This window comes from Mytilus trossulus, chromosome 1 (assembly GCF_036588685.1).
Source record: "Mytilus trossulus isolate FHL-02 chromosome 1, PNRI_Mtr1.1.1.hap1, whole genome shotgun sequence".
Classification (NCBI taxonomy): Eukaryota; Metazoa; Mollusca; class Bivalvia; order Mytilida; family Mytilidae; genus Mytilus; species Mytilus trossulus.
Genome location: NC_086373.1, coordinates 54,329,756 through 54,354,570, shown reverse-complemented (window position 1 = coordinate 54,354,570; position 24,815 = coordinate 54,329,756). Strand labels below are relative to the sequence as shown.

General features: G+C 31.1%; 1 protein-coding gene across 2 annotated transcripts; it reads right to left on the bottom strand.

The window, feature by feature from the left end:
* Positions 1-247: 247 nt before the first annotated feature.
* Positions 248-24,342, bottom strand: LOC134727461 (glucose-6-phosphate 1-dehydrogenase-like). Of its 2 annotated transcripts, none has more exons than XM_063591853.1 (12): positions 23,990-24,342; positions 18,638-18,675; positions 16,925-17,033; positions 15,420-15,628; positions 14,336-14,497; positions 12,577-12,702; positions 11,682-11,775; positions 11,330-11,456; positions 10,189-10,278; positions 9,413-9,621; positions 8,231-8,400; positions 248-3,286 (listed from the first exon to the last, which is right to left on the bottom strand). In XM_063591853.1, the coding sequence occupies exons 1-12, from the start codon at positions 24,209-24,211 to the stop codon at positions 3,187-3,189; spliced, it is 1,656 nt and encodes a 551-aa protein (XP_063447923.1). In that variant the 5' UTR covers positions 24,212-24,342; the 3' UTR covers positions 248-3,186. The 2 variants fall into 2 exon arrangements, with proteins under 2 accessions (XP_063447923.1, XP_063447916.1); XM_063591846.1 differs by lacking the exon at positions 248-3,286 and adding an exon at positions 6,079-6,520 and having other exon boundaries at positions 23,990-24,336.
* Positions 24,343-24,815: the final 473 nt, after the last annotated feature.

The following is a 24,815-nucleotide window of genomic DNA, read 5'->3' as shown; positions in this document are numbered from 1 at the left end:
TGCTGGAAAAAAAATATTTTTATCAATGGAATGATATATTTTCTCCTATGGAAATACATGGAAATAATGGATGACTTGTTCAAAATACAAAATTGTGAATATATTATCAATTCAACAAAATGCAAACAAAACCCAAACAACAAGTAAGCTATAAATATAACTGTAAAAGCAAAAAATAAAACAGGTTGAAAAGGAAACAAAGACAGCTAATAAAAGTCTAGCTTTTTGTACACTGATAACATTTCTATTTTAACTGGATTTTTGTGTCAGCCTTCAATAATTCCTTTGGAAATTGGTACAAGAAAGAAAAAGAGATGTGGTTGTGATATAAGCATGTCATTATTGAAATACAGGTTTTGGCAAACATTAAATACAAGCATCAGCATTACTCATAACACATCTGAATATATTCAATTTCCTTTTTTGTATAATACATCTTGTATATCTTTTTGTATAAGAATGCATTGCTAGCAAAAATAAAAACCAAAATTGTTATCAAATTTGAAAGTGTTTTTTATGTATTACGGAGTACATTGTATAACCAACATTAGACACACTAAAAGTTCTACTGTTATAAGAAGATTTCAGCTGAAGATCTATTTTAAATCCCTATGTTTTCAACCTTTAAAATAACAGATAAAAATAAATAATGCTGTAAGTTTTTGATTCAAATTAGGTATTAAATAAAAATATCAAAATAAAACAACAAAAACCTGGAAACAACAATATCACAGTAATATACTAATACTAATACTTGTACTAATAACTCTGATAATAATTCTGAGAAAACATTAAATACTAGTGGCATGCCAGAATTTTTATTGACACATCAAAAAGGATGTTAGCAATAGATGCAATTTGATTGGGAAGAATCTTCTGGGTACCTTTTTGGGAGTTTTTAAGCTATTACAGATGTAAATGAAATTCACAGCATCTTGATTATGATTAGAAAAAAAAGGAAAAATGTTTATTAATTCTGCTGATCATGATGTAATTGATGGCACAAATATTTTAAGCATACATAATGTAATAAAACAACTTTAATAAAACAAAAGTAAAATGATCCAAGAAGATGACAGGTATTTATTAATGTGTCAAAAACTAAACAACAGTAGAAAACTTTGAGTGATCAAAATATTGCTTTTTACAGTAAAAAAACGACAATTGACATGGTTCTGAACATACACATGAACATGTGAAAAATGAGGTATGTTAAATGGAAATTTATCTACTGGTTCCAATCTGCTAACACCAGTAGTGTCAACCAATTGATTAAATTAACCAGCCTCATGAGTATTCAATACCACAACTTTTTTCTACTTTTCACAATCAAAAAGTTGAGAAACAAAAGGTGCTACCAAAGAAATTTTTTATCCTCAAAATCAACAAAAGCCTATTTTGGTCGAACAACAGCTAAAACAACAAATATACATTTTTGTACAACATAAGGGAATGTCCCTCCATACCAAACACAAGAGACTGCTAGTGTATATACTATTAAACTAACAGTTCTATCAACAAAATCCCTAAGCATCTTGTAGACAGTTACAATTTGAAAGAGGGAATAAGTGTTCAATATGAACAGATAAAGAGATGGACAAAGGATGACTTAGGATGGCAAAATATTCCAAAAATTATGCAAAACCAGTGCATTATTGTAAAACTTCAGACATGAAATATGACATGAAAAATGTAAGCTATGGTTATGTGATTAGATAGTATTCAAATCAAAATCTGTGTAATATAAGTGGTATATATCCTGGTCACCTATTGTGTTGACAAAATTTATAGACATAGGTCTTCAAATAAATACATTGTGTAATAATATTTAAAGTCAAAAATAGAATTGGACAGATATAATCAGCAGGGTCTTTTATAATGCTTGTCACAATCTGGACAGGCATCAAGGCAAAATTACATTTCTTCAATTATCAATATATATTTGGACTAAAAAAACTTTCACACATATGATCTACATTAATTGTACAGTAAAAGTTAGTTTCTTAAACCTTATTTAAAAAAAAAGTTAAAAAATAAACATCTAACAGACAAAACTATAAAGACAGCAAACCGTTCATTTTTTTTTTGTACTTCGAAATATGTTAATCCCTTTTTGAGGAACATTAACACTCAATGGTTGTATGAAAATCCATTAAAATTCTTTCCATTATATGCTTTTGGGTTTTATACACTTTTAACGTTTAATTCAAAGTTAACTTTACAATCAGTATAAAAACATTAAAATATAAGATATACATTTCATAGAAACAAATTATATGTGTAACAGAAAACATTGCAATATAGTTTGTAAATAAATATATATAAACAAATCTCATATAATTTTTGGCTGGTGAAAAAAAAAAAATTCAAGGGTTAAAAAACATGCAGAGATTCAGATTTGACAATTGAAAATTTGTTCATCAAAAGTTATAAAATCTGGAAATCAAACAATAATTTATATATGATGTCTCAAGTTACAAACAATTAAATAAGTAAAAAGTCTTTAATAACTCTCATTCTAGCAACATATATAACTATAGACTGTCTCAATTATCTCCCTTTACTGTTTTGAGCAAAAGATCAAATGTGCCTTATCTCATAGATATAAACTATTAATACTGTAGTTCATGACTTATTCTTCTCATAAATGAAGTCATTGAATAACACGTTTCATTAAATTAATTCATATGTTCAAACAATAAATGATTTTGGAGTTAAGGTTCCTAGTTAAAGATATATTCTTTGTAACCATGGCACTAACATATAGCACTTTTTGTTCAACCTATGTTTAAACTATTATAAAACTAGCACTTTATACATGTAATACAAAATTTGTTATCTCAGTTTTTATATCATTGGCCAAATAATGTCATGAGAACAATCATTGATAATTTTAAGATAAAATATTTTTATCTTGTCAGTTTGGATGGGAAAACATTCTACTTGTAACTGCAGATAAATGAGAAATTCATGTATTTCAACGTCTGTTTTACACACACCTGGTTATAACTAAACACTACTCCTTCCTGTTCTTTATATATACAATTTTGAATGTATTTTTAACAAAGATTCTGAATAATTTATATCACAGATTGATACCCTGTGAGTCTGGAATCGTTAAAAATTTTCATTGCTGCCTCTCCAGTAATAAGTACTGTCATTTTTAACTTTGATCTGTTCAGAACTTTACAATTTGCCAGCAGGTTCTGGCTTACTCCATTTGTATGTTCCAGTGTAGATAAAATCCCTGTCATGACAAAGTTTGTCACTTTCCTTTGGACCACGGCTGAAAAATAAAACATTTTGAAAATATGTTCATACTTGCATGAAATTGAAATAAATGAATCTAAGTCTATTCTTAGTCTACAAACAAAACTGCTATAGCTTTTGTAAACCGTTTGGCAAAAGGAGTATACAATAACACAAAAATATCCGTCAATACTTAACTATGATACCAAAGTTTCCCCAATGATTTATTGACTGATTGATTGGTGTTTAACGACACTTGTGCTATTTCATGGTTGTTAGTTTTTATGCTGGAAGCCAGAATGCAAGGAGAAAACCATAACCCTATATATTTAAGATTGGGAGTCAAAAACCACTGCCTCATACCGAATTTGAACTCATAACCTCAGTGTTGACAGGGTAATGATACAAATCTGTCTCTTTGGCTTTATAAACTTTCTAAAAGAGGGTTTTAATGATACTGCATCCTCTATAGTTGAAAACAATACTTAAATGTTTTTCATGTTTTTCTGTAGTTTGTTTTGTGAATAGCAACAGATCATTGTGTTGCTGTATGAAATCTTCTATGAATAGACGATTTTCATATTACAGACTTGAAATATATTTTTTCAACAGGTTATCTTCTCTGTGGTTGGACATCCGGGTACTTGGTCAAGCAGGAGCAACGTAGCTTCCTATGCTTAACTTAATCACAAGAAAGCAGTAAATTTTCCCCAATAATTGCACAGTTTATATATATATGATTTTACTTCTTTTGGTTGCTCGTAATTGACAGAGTACCAGGATGTCTTACCACAGAGTTGTTATTCTGTCGAAAAAATATAGAAGCCAGAGTCAAAAGTCAGTAACACGAGAATAGACTATTACAGCTAACAATATCAGGATTAGGATGGCATGACTTTTATTTAGCAGGATAAGTAAATTGAGATAGCTTTCATTAATAGTACAATTCTTTCTATACTTTAATTTTCTATCAAAATCCTTTTATAGAGTCAAGTCAAGTGCTTCTTCTGTTATTTTTTACTGTGTGTTCTTAAACGTACCTTTTGTTAATTTACTGATTGACATAAAAAAAATGGGGGGATGGAAAATATCTTCACTTTTTTAACACCACCACATTTCCCTATGCCTTTCCCGAGTCAGCATCCTCATCAGTAGTGGACAACTAACTAGTATCAGAAGTGGGGCTTTCCAGTTGTTAGTGTACAAAAAAACAAAAAAAACGTGTTTTAAGGTACCGGTAACTAAAAGGTATCACTATTGAAAAGTAAATTTTAAGACCTGCAAATTGAACTTAACCAGTTTTTAATGGTCTATGCTGTTGTGTTGAAGTTTTAAAAGATTTGTTTATACAGCATTATAGTTATCATATGGACATTTTTGAAAACCAAACTTTTTACTTGTTTGGTTTTAAAACTGTGTTGATCTAGTGTCACTGATGAGTCTTATGTAGAAGAAAAGCATGTCTGGAGTATCAAATAATAAGCCTGGTACCTTTGATAACTATTAAGGTAAGTAAAAGGCATAGCTCTTGAACATAACATAACATTAGAACAAATGAACAAGGTAAATACAAAAAAGTCCCAACTTCTAAATTGGAGATAAAAACTAAAAAAATCTAGTTTGTGTTGTTTATTTGTTATTGATATGTAAAAAATACTTGGTATGTAAATATATTTATTAATGATAAATGAAAAGTTAACAGAAACAATATATATCTCAGAAATTTATAACATAATAGAATATAATTTACCAAGAACATAAAAGAACCATAAATCTACATAAATGTTAGTTTTTCCTTGTTTTAATTTTAACCAGATCTTTGGTAATAAATTTTGAGTTATTATGATTTTAAAAAGCTTGATATATTTAATAGACAACTATCTATCATTGAAGACTTGCATGTTGCCTTTTTTCATTGAGTTCAAACTAAAGACTTTAAAATTGTTATTTGCTGCTTTTCTGCTAAGCACGAGGCATGAAAGTGCAAGAATACTTGGCTCAGAGTAATAAAATATCCAGGCAGGGTGACATGTGTGTCTACAAACAGTTACTTTGTGGACTAGCACATTAAAAATCTGGTCTAGTTCAAAATAGGGTTAATTTTACAGATTAATGTTAAACAGCCATCCATCCAAGCTATCTCATTGATATTTACCATTATCGCCATTTTGTGCATTTTTCCTTTGATCTTTTTTTGTGATAATAGTCATATCATGCTTCTCGATTGAGATGGAAAAATTATCGCTAGAAACTAAGGAGGCCACGTGGCGTTGCTAACGAAATTGACATGAAATTGACAAAGTCGTCATAGGTAAAATAACGATAAACAGATTATCATTGGTCATCTCAACTCGATTGCTTTTCTCACTCTCGCTGTACCAGCTCAAGCGAGAAAATCAAACTCGTTGAGATGATCAACGATAATCTATCATTATCTCCCTTGTTTATATCTAATATCTTATTCATACTATCATAATAAAGATTCATATGTATAGAGCCAATAAAAACATTAAAAATCCTTTGAAGTTAAAATTCCTGGCAAAAAATTCCTTTAACTTTAGCTTCAACAATGCCAAAGTTATCTTTTCTCAAAAATAGTCTGTGTTAAAAAGTTGGGAATTAGTAGAATTTTTTAATGTACAAAAGACAATTAATAAACTTTAGGTAACTACGCTACAGTACATTCTATATATTTTCTTATTCCTGCACCATAACGGATAACAAGTACATGTAAAACTATTTGAATAAATATATGAAATATGATACAACTATAAAGTAAGAGATAAATGGTTTTTTTTACTGTTCTGCTCACATCAATGTGTCCTACTAAGTGCTCTATCTACCTACTATATTGCAAGTTGTATTCAAAAGAGAATAGGATAGAATGAATTTAAATATTTTCTGAATAAGTAGCATTTTTTTCAGATTCAATATTGAATTGGTTTCTCAGTGAATACTTTTTTTTTAAATCAATTTCACATGTATGAAGATACAATTCAAATTTGAAAAGAAAAGAAGAATATTATGCCAAGAAAAAGCTGTGTCATGTCTTCATGCTTCATTTTAAGCCAAAATATAAATAGAAATGTAAATAACATATCACAATTTGTAGAAATCTATAAAAAATATAGTTCTATTCTCATTGTTCAGGAATGTAACAAAAACGTTTTATAAGCCTGCTTTAGTCTCTTTAGACTCTGTCCATCTGTAAGTCCCTGTGTACTTGAAATCCCTATCTGCCATGAATTCATCTGATTCTTTTGGTCCACGACTGAAAGGACACACAGAAAAACACTACACTTACAACAACCAAACCAAATAAATCCAACACCAAGATATACAAGGGTAATATATAAAACATACAAGAAAAATATTGAGATACCACTGGTATGATTGTTCAATGCTTAAAAGCCGCAAAAAGTTTATCATTTTAAGTTTATTCCATGCAAAATATATTTAACATAAGTACTGCGGATTCAGTAATATTTGTGGGATACTAATTTAAATGGATTTTGTGGGTTTAGCTAAACCACCAAATTTTATGTTTAACGAAGAACAAACTCTTTCATGGAGACTTTTGATATTAAAGTCATGAATTTTTAATAAGTCCAAAAATTACTTTTTTTCTAAATCCACAAAAAAAATGATACCCACAAAAAATAAATGAATTTGTAGTATATCATAAATTATACCAATTTGACTAAAAATACAAAAACTCATATATCATTAAGTAAGTATAAACTGATGATTTATTCTGAGAAAATGAAAAACTATAGCTTTTTACATTTTTCTCCTATTGTTCATGTATATTTGATCTTTTGTGAAGAAGCAGTGAACTATATATAGTGGTTTAGTTTAAAAGAAGAAAACTGATCATGTAATTCTGTTTTTTAGAATCTAAATCTCAATGGGTGATGTCATTCGGTTAAATATCCAAAGAACAGGATCTTGTTAACCAATCACTACAGTTTGGTATAAACCATTGAAAATATTACCCAGAATGCATTAGATTCTGAAAACATGGAAAAGGTGAATTGCTACTGAGTAAATATAAGGATACAACACAATGACATTTAATAAAATCACATGCTAGTTAAATATATTTTTTTTTCAAGAAAAAACAAAACATTTAAAAAAGGTTCATGCTAGTATTGGATATAACTGCAGTTAGTATCTTGAAGAGATGTCAGGTGAGTTGAAAGTTGTGGTGTTTTATAATATCTAAGATAACACAGAAAATGGAAAATGTTCAAAGAATATAAAGTTTTTGCATGCATCTTATTATATATAACTGGTATGCTGATTAAATAGACAAGGTTACTTATGTTACACATAAATGATATATTTAAACATAAAAATATCCCTTGACAACAATAAAAGTACAAATAGATATAGGAAGATGTGGTGTGAGTGCCAATGAGACAACTCTCCATCCAAATAACAATTTAAAAAGTAAATGTTTGTTTAGTGAATATATTCTTGATGTCAAAAACTTAAAACTAATAATAAGTCGTAGTCTTTGACAGGACTGATATTCACAGCAAAAATAGACATTTTCAAATCTATATCATGCATGCAAGATTTCTGAACCTTTTCATTGTTTCTGTTAATTTATCCTTCTGTATACACTTGGTATAAATTTAATTGTTATCTAAAATACTTTATCTTAGAAAATACTTTGTACCCTTGGGTAGTAAACAATGTCAAGTCCTTTTTCCATGAGTGATATAACATTTCAAAAGTCCATCTCCATTTTTTATATTCAATTCAATATTCAATTATATTTAGAAATATTAGGTCATCCATCTTTAATAGGAGTATGAGAATATGATAATATATGGTATGAAATGACAAAATCTGGATTATTTTCTCTTGATAACTCTTTCAAGACAACTATAATTTTAGCTGCTAAAAATTCTATCAAAAAACATTTAAACACAACCGTCTAAAGCATTACACCAAAACACAAAAATCATCTTACCTCCCATAGACATAAGTAATAGGTTTTGGCTTCTCTGTTTCAATCTTGTTAAGTAATGGCGTAAATATTCTCCAGGCTTCATATAATTCATCAGATCTAACAAAGTTTATCTGGATACCAGAAAATACATCTAAAATCAACCTCTCATAGGCATCTGGAAGTTTGAGATCCTGTTAATTATAAAGTAATTGATGTTACAGATAAATAAGAACATTTGGCATGATTGCCAATGAGACAACTCTTCATCAGAGATCAAGGTCCTCGGACTCAGTCATAAAACTTGACTTAGTACTTGGAGAATAAGCAATGTACTTGAAACACCAAACGCAATAATTTGATTGGTTGATTTCTGAGTCTTAGTAGGATAATCATGCTTAAAAGTTTTATGACCACACGACCAAATAACATAGAAGTTATCACATTTCTTGTTAAAATCTTTCTACTTCAAGGCTGTTTTTTTATATTAAAATGGTATAAATTAGTCTCTTTCTTCTATGTAGTGTTCTGCCACCTACCTGTTAAGAATTCTTGAGGTTGTGCATTTTGATGTGAGTAAGACTATACTGTTGTTTAAAATTACTGTACAGTGAGCATCAGTCATTTAAATATTTCCCTCAAATATCAAAGTACACAGTCTCATATCACTTATTTCATTTTAACAAGATTAAGATGACAAAATTTTTCTTCATAAAGATAAACTCTACTATCAAAGCAATTATCCCTGTTCTAACAACAGCACACAAGCTTTGACAGACCTATCATACACTAACATTCCATGATTTAAGAATTCAAGTACTGGGTACATTAGTTATCTATCAATTATATCAAATGATGAAAAATTAAACAATTGAATATGTATGTGAATCTACTCCTTTCTAATTTTACATAATATTTTCTTATATTTAAGTACAAGTATGGAAATAGATTAGTGTGCAAAGCCTGTTTTGATGATTGTCTGTTTTCTGTCAACAAGAGTTTCTTAGTCTTTTATGTTATATTGTATTTCACAATAACCGCCTATCTAAATATTAACCACTACCAACACTAAAAAAATAATTTCTTTTAATACAAGGACTGCAAATAAGTACATGCATTGAGAGTTGCGTCATTGGCACTCATACCACATCTTCCTATATCTATTCTATAAATTACATCTTTTCATTTTAATATTGTAGAACTTGCCTTGTATCTAGAAGAGTAAGAGAGATCCAGCTCTGTTTCCTCACAGTTAAAAGACATCCCTGGTGACTTTGCCATCATTTTCAGATATACAGCTTCGTCTGGCTGTACTCTTATCACCAATTCATTCCTCTTTACCTCCCCATCAGGGAAAATATCTCCAGCAACATCTTTGAATTGTATCCTCACTTCTGCTTTCCTTTCATTCAATGCTGAAGAAGAACAGTTTAGTGTTATTACTGTACAATTCATTATGTATGAACCAGGTACCAAGAAAAAAATGAATTTACATTCTTGAGATTAAAATTTCCATTTATCCTTCAGTCAAAATTAATCCTAGATGACATTAGGTATTCAGTTTAAGTCATTTTTGCTGCTATAGCTCATAACTTTGCAGTGTATTTAAGCATCCCCATCTTTTAACTGTTTAGGTCTGAGCGCTACTGATGAAGTTAAATCCAAAGAGGCATTTTGGAAGCGCACAATTTTAAAGTGTGCACATGGTGTTATATGACTGAATCAGAATTTTTTAATGTTTTTAACTCCTCAAAAGTAAAAGCAAGGATTTGTACATTATCTATTTTGAATGTAACCATATTCTTAAAACTGAGCAGCATTTCAATGATAAGGTCAAAAGTAATGTCGATAAATGGAGTACAGTAACGGTTTGTCTTAAGTTCGAATAATTGTCTGATGTTTCAAGGTTGCAATTGAGTCATTCTTTGCATAAATCTTTCTGATGAAGACTATCTTCCCATTTTGAAAAAATATAAACTCACCTTTCCCACATCTAAGTATAAATGGTACACCATCCCATCTCTCATTTTTCACATGCAACACAGCAGTAGCAAATGTAGGAGTTACAGACCCTGAAAATAAACAATAACTTTGAGAACATATAAAAAAAAAATCTAAAAAGCTTGTTTAATTTAATCTGTACATAAGTCAACACACGATTGATAATTTCAAATACACAGCATTTTTAAGTCGAACTTCACTTTATTTTCTTTGGTTACATCTTCTGACATCAGACTCGGACTTCTCTTGAGTTGAATTTTAAATGTAGGTATTGTTATGCGTTTACTTTTCTATATTGGCTAGAGGTATAGGTGAAGGATTCAGATCTCATAAACATGTTTAACCCCCCGCATTTTTGCGCCTGTCCCAAGTCAGGAGCCTCTGGTCTTTGTTAGTCTTGTACTATTTTAATTTTAGTTTCTTGTGTACAATTTGGAAATTAGTATGGCGTTCATTATCACTGAACTGGTATATATTTGTTTAGGGGCCAGCTGAAGGATGCCTTCGGGTGTGGGAATTTCTCGTTACATTGAAGATCTGTTGGTGACCTTCTGCTGATGTTTTTTCTATGGTCGGGTTGTTGTTTCTTTGATACATTCCCCATTTCCATTCTCAATTTTATTCAAAAATATCAACCAGCACTTTTCAATTTAGCAAATTATGTAATGATAAAAATATACATAAGAAAACATACTTCCAACATGAGATAAACACTACTTCTACCCAAGATCTCCTTTGATTCATATTAGACTTTATCGCACCTCAGGTAAATTACCACATTGTGATTGATTTAACACCATCACGTGGTAACCCCCTATGGATGCGTAGGGGGTCAGTAATTTCACAGGGGGTTCATGACTTCACGTCTACTGGTAAATGATGATGTCATCTATCAATGTTGTTGTGTTTTATTATTTATTTTTAAACAAAACGCAGAAAAAAAGTCCAGTGTGCAATAAATTTGTTATAGGTCAACTACTGACCCCCTACAGACCATAGAGGGTGAATTAAATCCATAGGGGACTCTGCCTACGGCCTCACCCACTATAGATTTTACTTACCCTCTATGGACCCATAGGGGTCAGTAGCGAACCATATAATTTGCTATGGTGTGACAATTACCTTTAGGAACAGTAGGATCGTCAAGGTAACCTTGACCCTCGTCTCCTTTACCACCAGGTTTACCTACATATTGGCCTAAAATTGTATCTTTTATATCTACTGGTTGGATGCTTTTCAATACTTTAACCTGAAATAAAAAAAATAACCATTTAAGCAGAACCTCTATTTTATAATTTAAGTTGAAATTTTTATACCCTCTTTTTGTGTGTATAAAACACACTTATGTATAGTATGCAACTCCTTTTTCACACTTTTATACTATATCAAATTCTAGCCAGGTACTTAAAGATTTACAAGCCTGCAAAGGAATAAAATGAACTTCTATAATCAGATATCCCAACAGATAACAGACCTTTTCATTACGTATGTCCTCAGCATTTGTAGTAGGTGGTTTTTCCATTGCTACCAAGGTTAGTATCTGCATTAAATGATTCTGCATCACATCTCTGTAATATATATATATTATTCAGATATATTACCATTTTACAAATCAACATCTCTTTAAAATATACATAATTCAAATATATACACATTTTACAAATCAACATCTCCATAAAATATACATAATTCAAATATATACACATTTTACAAATCAACATCTCTATAATATATACGTAATTCAAATATATACACATTTTACAAATCAACATCTCTATAAAATATACATAATTCAAATATAACACATTTTACAAATCAACATCTCTATAAAATAGAAGGACGCCTCTGTGTGCAGGAATTTCTCACTGCATTGAAGTCCTATTAGTGACCTTCTGCTGTTGTTTGTTTTATGGTCGAGTTGTTGTCTCTTTGACACATTCACCATTCTCAATTTTATAAATTAAATATATACACATTTTACAAATCAACATATGTTTATTGGAATAACAGATTATATTTCCAATTTAACATTATATATAAAATAACATGTTTTCTTTGACAAAAACATAAACAATTCTGAATATATGCCAAAATTAAAATTTACTCATCCAAATTGATATGTATGAAGGCAAAACAATCTGATGCTATTATGTAAGCTTCTTAAAACAACAAAAAATAATTTCAAATTAACATCTATAGCTAAAACCCTTCCCTCGTTCAATGCTATCTGGACAATTGTTTTTTGTTTTATTTTTGTGGTCATGATCTGTCTCATTGTATATATATATCAAATATCCCGCAACCTTTTTTTATTCATTAATGATTTAACATAGATAACTATAATCATTTAATAATTACTGGCTTTATACCTGATGATTCCAAACTCATCAAAGTAACCACCTCTTCCTTGTGTACCAAATGGTTCTTTAAAGCTAATAACAACAGAAGCTATTCCATCTCTGTTCCAGACAGGACTAAAAATTCTGTTGGCAAATCTGCAAAAAGAACACTAGCTATGTATATAAAATATCACAAATATTTCAATGCATGAGGCAGAAAAACAATATTCAAACTTATACATATATTCTTTCTCTACATTTTGAAAAGGCAATGCAAAATTAAACAAGTGAAACTGGGAGCTACTGCTCACTGATGATACCCCCGCCGCGAGTGGATAATATTAATAGTGTAAAAATATGCAAGTGTTCGGTAAACAGGAAGTTGTCGAGTGATGAATCTGAAAACGCATCACACGGTATAGCTGACTTATATAAATCCTGAAACCAAATTTCAGAAATCCTTGTATTGTAGTTCCTGAGAAAAATGTGACGAAAAATTTCAACTTGGCTATCATGTGTAAAATCATACAAGTGTTCGGTAAACTGGAAGTCGATGAATGATGAATCTGAAAACGCATCACACGGTATGGCTGACATATATAAATGTTGATACCAAATTACAGAAAGGGTGGATGTGTAGTTCCTGAGAAAAATGTGACGAAAGTTTCATGGGATTGATTGACGGACGGACTGACAGACAGAGGTGAAACAGTATACCCCCCTTTTTTCAAAACGGGGGTATAATGAAGTTTTATATTCACCAATCACTTTTAGAATAGAAATTTTTATGTATTAACAGGTATGTTCTTAACCCCAAACTATAGGCTCTCAAGAGCCTGTATCGCTCACCTGATTCTACCTGGGTTTTTGAAATCATATAAAACAAGAATGTGTCCAAAGTACACAGATGCCCCACTCGCACTATCCTTTTCCATGTTCCATGGACGGTGAAATTGGGTAATAATCTAATTTGGCATTAAAATAAGAAAGATTATACTATAGGGAACATATGTACTAAGTTTCAAGTTGATTGGACTTCAGCTTCATCAAAAACGACCTTGATCAAAAACTTTAACCTGAACGGACGCACAGACGGACGACCGAAAGGAGCCACAGACCAGAAAACATAATGCCCCTCTACTAAATTAGGCTACAAAGTAACAACACTTGGCCAGCACCTCATTAAGAAAGGAACATTTATGATACGTTTGGTTTCATTCCATTCAGTGGTTCTCTAAAAGAAGTCATTTGTATGCATTTCCCATAGGGTCCTATGTTAAACTAAGTCCCCCGCTGGCGGTCATTTTGAATGATGGATCGGCTACAAAGTAACAACACTTGGTCAGCACCTCATAAGGAACATTCATGCCATGTTTGGTTTCATTCCTTTCAGTGGTTCTCTAGAAGAAGTTCAAAATGTAAAATGTTAACGACGGACGACGGAAGCCAAGTGATGAGAAAAGCTCACTTGGCCCTTTGGGCCAGGTGAGCTTAAAAATGAGAAGCCTGAAATATTTAAAATGGTTTAATTGAAAAAGGCTGTCACTAACAGCAAATTTGACTAAGGAAGTTGGAGTTTGAGTATCATATCCAAAATTGTCTACCCTGCTATGGGTTATTTAGCCCCAAGTGGAATAAGCCTAAGCAGGGTTGGTAATTTTGGATATCTCAAGACTCATAGGGCTGTTTTATTATACAAATAATGGCATCACCTGCAGTGAATAATAGGGTTAATAGCTAGCAGAATTACCAAACTATGCTGTTAGGTATAAAAATCTAAATTACATACCTTAAAACCATGAGATTCTGTACCATTTCTTTCCCAAGGTAATGATCTATCCTGTATAGCTCCTCCTCTTTAAATAATGCTGACAGATGATTGGACAATCTGTTTGATGATTCTAAATCTTTTCCAAAAGGTTTCTCAACAATCACTCTTGTCCATTTATCACTGAAATAAATTATTGTGCAAATCATTGACAGATTAAGATTTCAGATGAATAAACAAGGAAAAATTAATGAACCTTAAGTGAGCATACTCAAATACCTCATCCTTTAAAACCCTTTACTGGAAGTTCCATATAATTTTAATTTGGAATTATTGAAAGCTTATCATCTGAAAAACAAATCCCAACCCATTTTAGAGAAGAAACTAATAAACAAAATGCTGCAGGCTCAACAAAAAATGAACCCATTCTTTCATGAAATTTTGAAAAAGGTCGTGAATTTCATGTTAACGGTAAATTAAAAATTAAAATTCCACAATGACTTTTCCGTGAAAAAATTAAAATAAATCAGGAAAGACTTTTTGAAATTAAGTTCAATCAATATTAAATTTTTCAGATTTATCGATCTACATCAGAAGAGACTCACCTCTTTGACATGCATGTAGCTTTCAGATTGAGGGTGACAGATTCATACGCAGTTGGTTGAAGAGCTAGATAAAGCCTTACCTCTTTGACATACATGTAGCTTTCAGATTGAGGGTGACAGATTCATACACAGTTGGTTGAAGAGCTAGATAAAACCTTACCTCTTTGACATGTTCATGTAGCTTTTAGATTGAGGGTGACAGATTCATACACAGTTGGTTGAAGAGCTAGATAAAACCTTACCTCTTTGACATACATGTAGCTTTTAGATTGAGGGTGACAGATTCATACACAGTTGGTTGAAGAGCTAGATAAAACCTTACCTCTTTGACATACATGTGGCTTTTAGATTGAGGGTGACAGATTCATACACAGTTGGTGGAAGAGCTAGATAAAACCTTACCTCTTTGACATACATGACCTTCTTGACATACATGTAGCTTTTAGATTAAGGGTGACAGATTCATACACAGTTGGTGGAAGAGCTAGATTAAACCTTACCTCTTTGACATACATGTAGCTTTTAGATTGAGGGTGACAGATTCATACACAGTTGGTGGAAGAGCTAGATAAAACAGTCTATTACAGCTGCCTTTTTGTTCAATGGCTTTGTTCAGTTTTGAGAAATCACCAGGAGAGTCGTAACTACCAGCTATGTATTCATTGATCTTGAAAAATTGCTCTACCTTCTGTTCCTCTCCATTTTTAACCTAATAAATAAAATCACAAAAGTATATTGAGAGAAGAATTATCAAATGGTTAGAAATAACATGCTGAATAGTGAGAAATTGCTTACAAATGATACCAGTGAGCTACAAGTATTCTTCAAACATAAAGTTGGTGAGCAATGGCTGTGAAAACACATCACAAGCTATAGCATACTCACATAAAGGTTGCTTTAAATTTGGAGAGCTTTCTGAGAAAAAATATGACAAAAGTCAAAACTATAGCATATTACTTTTTCACAGATATTTATAGATTATTATTGATCACCTCAACAAGATTGATTTTCTCTTTTGAGCTGGGACGGCGAAAGCCAGAAAAGCAATTGAGTTGAGATGACCAACGATCATCTGTTTATCGCTATTTTATCTATGATGATGATGTCAATTTTATGTCAAATTCCTTAGCAACGCCACGTGCCTCCTTAGTTTCTAGCGATAATTATCACAAAAAAAGACAAAGGAAAAATGCACAAAATAGGGATAATATAAAATATTTGAAAATTCAATATTTGAGTAGACATACATCAATGATAGATACTGTTAACTCAACATCACAACACAAGAAAAATCATTAAACTGATCTAGGAGACAACATACAGTCTTCAAGAATAGAAGAGACATTTTAAAAGTGTCTTTTCATAAAGCTTAAATATTTCCATGAGAGACTACTGAAGTTTTCTCAACACCAAGCACCTTAAATGTGTAATAAACAAGAATGTGTCCATAGTACATGGATGCCCCACTCGCACTATCATTTTCTTTGTTTAGCGGACCATGAAATTGGGGTAAAAACTCTAATTTGGCATTCAAATTAGAAAGATCATATCATTGGGAACATGTATACTAAGTTTCAAGTTGATTGGACTTCATCTTCATCAAAAACTACCTTGACCAAAAACTTTAACCTGAAATTTGCACTGTCATTTTCTATATTCAGTGAACCATAAAATTGAGGTCAAAACTCTAATTTGGCATTACAATTAGAAAGCTCATATCATAGGGCACATGTGTACTAAGTTTCAAGCTGATTGGACTTCTATTTCATCAAAAACTACCTTGACCAAAAACTTTAACCTGAAGAGGGACAGACGGAGGGACGCACAGACAAGAAAACATAATGCCCCTCTACTATCGTAGGTGGTATAGAAGGTGGGCATAAAAAACTACTGACAAAGTTCTGGGCTTTGGAAATGCACATACAATGCAACAGAACCTAAAAACATTCTAGTCATCTGCTTTGCTTTTTTTATTTATATATGTAGCACTTGTGTTTCTGTTTACCTTCATGAATGGCAGTGCTTTCTTTTTGATATCTTCCACAGTAAGTTTACTTCTGGAATAACCAATAAAATAGGTCTTTGGTGGTAACAGTCCATCTCTAAACAGCCACCTACAAGCATTAAATTTGTTATTTACTTTTTGATACAACTAAAATGTGCATTTGGTAGAAAGTCACATATAAAAAAAAACTTTAAGCTTGTAACTGCTATTTACATACATTTTTAAGATTCTACAACTCTGTAAAGGAATATTCAATATGATATTAATTTGTGTGTCAAACAAATGTGTTGATCTCTGCACAGCAACCTACAAACATTCAATTTGTCTGTTGTCTTAAATTTATATAAGAATGAATGTCAGAAATATTGTTTTTTCTTTTCTTATTTCAAGTTTATATCATCACTCCTGCAATTAATACACTTGAAAATGTATTAGGACCAGTCTTATAAGATATTTATGTACATTTGTATTTCTAAATACAAATGTTTTACCCAAATTCAAACATATTTGCTTTTAAAATATTTCACTGAAAAAAAAACCATTACATTGTATTATATGAAATATTTATAAGCAAAACAGCATGCATAAAACTTTTTATAGAAATTTTCCATATCAATTCAACATTTACAATAAAGATTATTTTTTTCCCCACGATGAAAAGTTATTTAAAAAAAAATAATAAGGAAAAAACAAACAATGGGTTACAAAATGGAATGAAACACTATCTTATTACAAATTATCATGTTTCGTTTTAATTTTAAAAGTCACGAAAATTTGAAATTGAGCTAATTTTATGAACCACAGCTAAATCATAAATGTTTGAAATATCTTTTATTTTATTTTTTTCAATAACATTATTATTACTTTGCAAACAAAACAATTAACACTGAGACAATGTCAAAGGTTTTCCAAAAACTTTGATCAACTCTATTTTTTTTCAACAATAATGGAGCTTTATCATGTTCATTGTGCACATTTGTCACCATAGATTTTTTATGCACATGTCACATGTGCCATTGAAAAAATCTCTAGAATCAAGCAATTTTCATTATGATGCATCTATAAGCAGAATTACAAAAAGGTAGGATTTAATAAAACATGAAAAATCTAGTTATAAAAAGAAAATGTGGTTGCAATTGAGACATATATACACAAAGTTCAAATAAAGTGGATGTCAGCAATTATAGGCAACCGTTCTGTACATATAAAGTGAAGATATTCAATAGACCACTTTCGAGTTCATCCGCCACCGGAAAAAACTCGTCAATTATACGCGCTTTTATCACCGTCATTTGTGTGTTTAGGGGCGTCGTCACTTCCCTTCTAATGTTGAGCGAGTGGTTGGAAAACTATAATTCTATATTGTACGAATTATTCGGCAAATTGAATTCTTAAAATTGACAATCAACAATGCTGTCATTAGGGAATTGTCAGTAAGTACCTACAGAGCAACCATTATTTCTAGTTTATCCTGCACAAAGATGATCACTAAGATGCTTGATGAATGTAAATAGTGCAGGGATACAGGCGACCCCCTCTATCTGGTAAATGACGTCATAAAGGCGTGCATAATTGATGAGTTTTTGCCGGTGACGGATGAACTCGAAAGTGGTCTATTGGCAAGTTTCTAAGACACAGCTCTCTATAAATAGCACTTGCCACTAAGATGTCTTTTTTGTGTACCCTATAGGGGTAGGTTTGTGAATTACTTACCAAAGTGTTGGGTATATTTTCTTCTTTGCAAGATCTCCCTACAATAAATAAAAGTAATACAGCTTCATATACTATTTTCATGTTAACTTTAATATCTTTTTGCCAATATTACACCAAAGTTCATTTTTATAATATAATTTCCTTTATTTCATCGTAATGGATAATATCTGTTATCTTACTCATACTTCTTGCTGCTTACAGTTTCTCTCCATCACAGGCATCTATTTATATATTGGATCATAAGACAAAATATGAAACTGGCAATAAATCCGGAAAGGAGTTGTCTGATAATTTTGGAGGAAATAGTAAAGTAGATGGATCTTGTCATTCAGAGCATTGACGTTCCTTTCAAACATATTTTCTCTATCTTACATGTTATAATTTCATTTAGATTCTAGCAAAAACAGGTAAAACAACAGGAGTCAATTTCACAAAAAAACCTTACGATCAATCTTAGTCTTAAGTTTTTTTGTGTAATCGAATCCAGACAGTCAGACAGTAGGTTGGGCACCTCTAACTCTTGGGCCCTAATTAGTCATAAAACACACATACTTATCCATGAACAAATATCTAAGAGGTGAAATCTATTTTTTATTTACTTATGTCTTGTATGTCAACTAAAACCTTTAAATATTCAATCGTAACTACTCGGTCATTCTCGCTACGCAGTACAATAGTTTATTTCTTCGTGCAACCAGAAAGGCCGAGTTGTTCCGATTGTTAAATATTAAAACAAACTACTTTAATTGACCTTTCTTTATTTCAAAACAAGATGTCATGAAATTAAATATTTTATTACTTTCAACTTTTTTAAAGACTACTGAGGCATATGTAATGAAATAACTTATCAAACTTCATGCATGCTTAGATCTTATGTTGTATATGACATCCTGTTACTAACTTCCTAGTATGTACCTAAGTATAAGTGTGTCATTGTGTATGTAAAGTAGGACTAACCACATGGAAAAAAATCTATTACCTTAAGGACATCTGTATGGAAATAAAGAAGAAATGAGGTGTTTTTTCTCCCTGTCAACTGGTTATTGATTTCACTTTTAGTTTTAATCATCTTATATCTGCGACATTATTGAATATTTCTACACTTTAGTTAATCATTTACAAACTTCATTACCATATAAAACCAATAATTTACTGACTTTGAACAGTCGATTAAAATAAAACTTTTACCATAAGGATTATATGGAGATATGGGATTGTAATTGTCCATGAGACAACAACATCAAAACAACAAACAACAAAAACTAGAGGCTCTAAAGAGCCTGTATCTCTCATCTTGGTCTATGTGCATATTAAACAAAGGACACAGATGGATTCATGACAAAATTGTGTTTTGGTGTTGATGATATGTTGGTAGACCAAACTTTATTAAACAATCTTACTGCTCACAATTATGTCTATCTGAAATGAAATTGGCCCAGAAGTGACAGTGTAAAATATTTTGTAAAAATTTAAAAGCAAAATTTACAAAATTTATGAAAATTGTTAAAAATTGACTATAATTCTAAGTATAAAGGACAATAACTCCTTAAGGGGTCGATTGACCATTTTGGTCAGGTTGACTTATTTGTAGCTCTTACTTCGCTCTACATTATTGCTATTTACATTTTATCTCTATATAATAAAATTCAAGATAATAACCAAAAGCTGCAAAATTTTCCTAAAATTACCAATTCAGGGGCAGCATCCAACAAGAGTTGCCCGATTGGTCTGAATATATCAGGGCAGATAGATCTTGACCTAAAGAACAATATTATCCACATCAGATTTTCTCTAAATGCTTAATTGGTTTCAGAGATATGAGCCAAAAACTGCATTTTACCCTACATGTATGTTCTATTTTTAGAAATGGCGGCCATCTTGGTCGGTTGGCTGGGTCACTGGACACATTTTTAAATAAAAACCCTAATGATGATTGTGGCCAAGTTTGGTTTAAATTGGCCCAGTAGTTTCAGAGGAGAAGATTTTTGTAAAAGTTAACGACGATGAGTGATAGAGAAAAGCTCAATTGGCCCTATGGGCCAAGGGTTGAAGTCATAAAACTTTGCTCAGTGCTTGGAGCACAAAAATCATACTCGAAACACCAAATCCTGTATTTTGATTGCTTGATTCTCCAGTCTGCATGGTCTGAGTACAAGAATCTTGCTTGAAAGTTTTATGACCTTAAGGCCAGGTGAGCTAAAAAGGGCAATTTTCAAGAATGTGTTCTGTTTTCCAATTGTTTTGTCATGTATAAAAATACACAAAACAGGCAAATTTCTGTACTGTAAATTAACTTATTTTCAAGAGAATTTATTTTCACAAGTAAAAAAAAAACACTAATAAAAAATACTTCAATATATAAAAATTGGATGTTTTCTTTTTAAACTGCATCTGATAAATCAGAAAATTGCGAAATTAAATAACAGCGAAGTTCATTAGAAACGGTAAAACGCAAAATAAAGTATCAGCAAAAATAAGTTGGTTTACAGTACATACATATCAAATGCAACTTTGTGGCAAATTTTTTGAAAAAATAATGCTTTTTATTTGATCATTGATCATGTTGATAAGTTTATTTTTTACAAATGTTTTAGTTTCTGACGTTATTCATAGAATTCATTATTCAATTAAAAAAAAGATGATCAGGAAGCATAAATCATCATTTGTAATTTATCCATAACTGCCTAATAACAGTGCAAGCTGTTTATATCTTGATAATCTTCTGATGCCAAAAAAACATAATAAAGTTTCATCAGCTGCAACACAAACCACACTGGTCACTGTCAGCCAAGTTAAATACTGTAAGCTTTAATTTATATGCTATAATTACAACCATATATTTTTTAAGATGTAAGTCCGCATGCAATACTTCATCTTAAGGGAGTCTCCCAAACAAAAAACATGGAATAATATCTCATGAATATAAGAGCACAAAAAGGAGGAGGGGTCAACAATGCTAATTAATTGTCTTTTCAAAAATATTTATTCATAAATACAAATTTGCATATATATTTGCCACCTTTTACCTCAGCCAATGTCTGAAATACAATTTTATAGGTTCAACTTCAAGTAAATTTTAAAGTAATATATTTGTGTAAATAAACACGCTACAGTACATCATGTACATTGTACTTTTAACTCAGTTTTGTCCACCCATTTATGGGCCTCAGGTAAGCTTATTTATATAACTATATTCCATGTATACATGTTACCCTATTAAAATCAATAAAGTATTATTACAGAAGTGAAACTATCTTCCTGTTCTGTTCCCTTTGTAACCTGTGAAATTTGTCAGGGGAGAAATGCATTGTTACAGTATTGAAAGTGTTCTAATATGGGTTTTTTTCCAGTTAGGTTTGAAAATCATGTTCCTGTATGGTATTTTATAAAAAAGAAAATATGAAATGTCCTAAGTAAGTAAAGGTGAAAGCTAATAAAGAACATGAATCACACAGATTCAGCTACTCTTAAAATTCATCTTGCTATAATGTTTAACATATATATATGAAATACCTGGGAAAGACTCCTTCATGTGAAAATAAAATCTAAAAGTACTAAGTTGTCTTTAAAGCTTGAACATGAAAATTCTACAAATATCCAAGTCAAGCTGTAATCCAATAAACGTGTACATGTCACATTGTGTATGTTGTATAAATTTACACCCAGAAACCTACACAAAATTCTGTATACCATATGGTTTGCCAATTACAATGTATATATATATATATTTCAAATAATTGTGACCCTGACAGTTTTGACCTCAAATCAATAGGAATCTCCCCCTTATCATTTGCTTATAATAATACATTAAATGTGATCATATATATATATGAGTAAGGTTGCATTCCATGTGTAGTCTCATCTAAGTAACTATGACCTTGACCTTTGACATGGTGACCTCAAAATATAAAGGAATCTTCTCACATTATCTGACCACCATTGATATTCAAATTACCAGTATGTTGCAAACAAATATTAAATATTTAGCATGTTTAGTTACATGTTGCATCCTGAAACTAAATGATGTGACAAAGAAATTGATATATATGTAACCCCTGCTTATGCTGCTAAGTACTATAAACATGATAAAGCTTCTTGCTTGCATGAGGAGCTTGAAGGGTCCTTCACAGTGTATCCCAAACTCTGTCTGACGGTCAAAATATCAGACAAAAATTCAATCAGTCAGACAGAACTTTATAGATTTTTTGGTTGAATATATAGTAGAAAAAGTTAAAATTTCTCTTTTGGTCAGACAAACCCTAAAACAGTTTGGCATAGGCTGGCATTCATTACCATGATTACTCTAATCTTTATATTTTTATGTGATTTTTTTCTATTCTTTATACTTTTTGCACATTATTCTCTACTCTTTATATTTCAGCAGCTCTTTTCCTTTATATGATAAGGATGGGGTAATAGAATCCAAAGGACACCCCCTATACTTCTACCATTACACGGCCACCATCATTAAGTTGATTATTTTGCCACTTTTGGATGCGCATTAAAATTTTGACAAGAAAGAAGTATTAATTGATAAGACTTTGTGCTATTCATCATATATCATGATACAGATCACAGTTTAGAATATCAAAATCTTTGTTCATGTATCGATGACTGATGTACAAGGTATTTTTAACATTACAAAAAAACATTCAAAAGTTTGACTGATTGTAAGATTTATAATAATTGTTAGGAACTTGTTTTGATACAGAATATTGAATTATTATTAAACTTTAGATTGACTCATTTGAATATATTTGCAAGTTGATTAAAAACTGTACTGTAGTACTATTGCTACTACTAGTGAGGCCCCTCATGGGGGGGTCCTAGTAATCACATAATCACCATTTTTTTGCCAATATAATCACATAATCATTAAATATTTGCTTATCTTTAGTAATCAAATAATCATAAAAAATACAGTCCTAGGTAATCAAATAATCATGAAATATTTGGCTTAATAATCAAATAATCATTAAAAAAACGGTCAAGTAATCACATAATCAAAAACCCCATGAGGGCCCTCACTAGTAGTGTCAAAATATAGGACAAGAAAAAAACACTTTTAACATATAGAAATGTATGTGTACATAATATGTGCATTGTCATTACCTGATTACAGTAAAGGTAAACAGTGTGCACAATGACTGTCAAACAGGAATATTCTTATGTATCTTCATTTGATCTAATTTCTAACTTGCATAGCGCATCTGGGAGATCAAATTCAAATATCTTACATACAACTAACAGAGAAGAGTAAGAAAAAATGCAGTAAAACTGAAAGCATTTTAACAATGACATTTCAGATCCATGTCATCGTTTTTAGGGACTAAAATCACAAAGTGTACTTACTGATGCACCTAAAACAACAAAAACATGAGATGCTGCTCCACCCTCATAGGCTAATTCATCCCTCAGGATGGAAAGCATATCAACTTTCCCTTGGACTGCCATTTTTCCAAAATACTCGTCTGCTACAGGAAGTAAAATGTCAACTTCCGTTTCCCTAAAAGTGGGCGTGTCACATTGAAGACCCCTCTGTTTTTCTAATTCTTTTTTGTATTGCCTGTACATTAATTTCTGCGTCTGAAAGCTGTTGATATCAATGGTCAATACCTTCACATATCAAGGGTTTAATCCATGATCCGATTACTGACGAATGTCCCTAATATTAAATGATACAAAAAATTAACCGATTGCGTGACCTTTATTTTAAAAACACTTCAACTTCATGTGTTATATATTTAGATATATATATGTTTTATATATGTGTAATTCAGTTTTATATGTTTTACGGAATTGTACAAGTGATGTCCGGAAACGCCTTTTTGTTTTACTCTCTCTCTTTTATTAAATGTCGTTGACGTAAGATGTGTTTTGTTCATGAGCTAGTCGCAACCCCAACACTTATATTATTAAGACGAGGCGATATCGTTACATGGTGGAGTGACCCTAAAAAGAGTACATATAGAGACGTTTTACTGAATTTTTAAGAACATTTATGCAGTTTTCGACACATATTTATTTATTTTCTGAAAATGTTACGTCCGTGTATATCATATATGTAGACCCCACACACGAGGACGACACACGTGGTTGATTTGTCAATACAGATACATTACGAGAGCATTTAGACCAGTGAATTATTCGAACAAATATTCATTTTAAAACTATATAT

Bases quoted from the DNA above. Each gene is read 5' to 3' on its own strand.
- LOC134727461 (XM_063591846.1), bottom strand. From the start codon at position 24,211: ATGTACAGGCAATACAAAAAAGAATTAGAAAAACAGAGGGGTCTTCAA. The intron at 18,676-23,989 runs GTAAGTACACTT...TATTTATTGTAG, and splicing joins TTGTTGTTTTAGGTGCATCA to GGAGATCTTGCAAAGAAGAA. The intron at 17,034-18,637 runs GTAAGTAATTCA...TAATGCTTGTAG, and splicing joins AAAATATACCCAACACTTTG to GTGGCTGTTTAGAGATGGAC.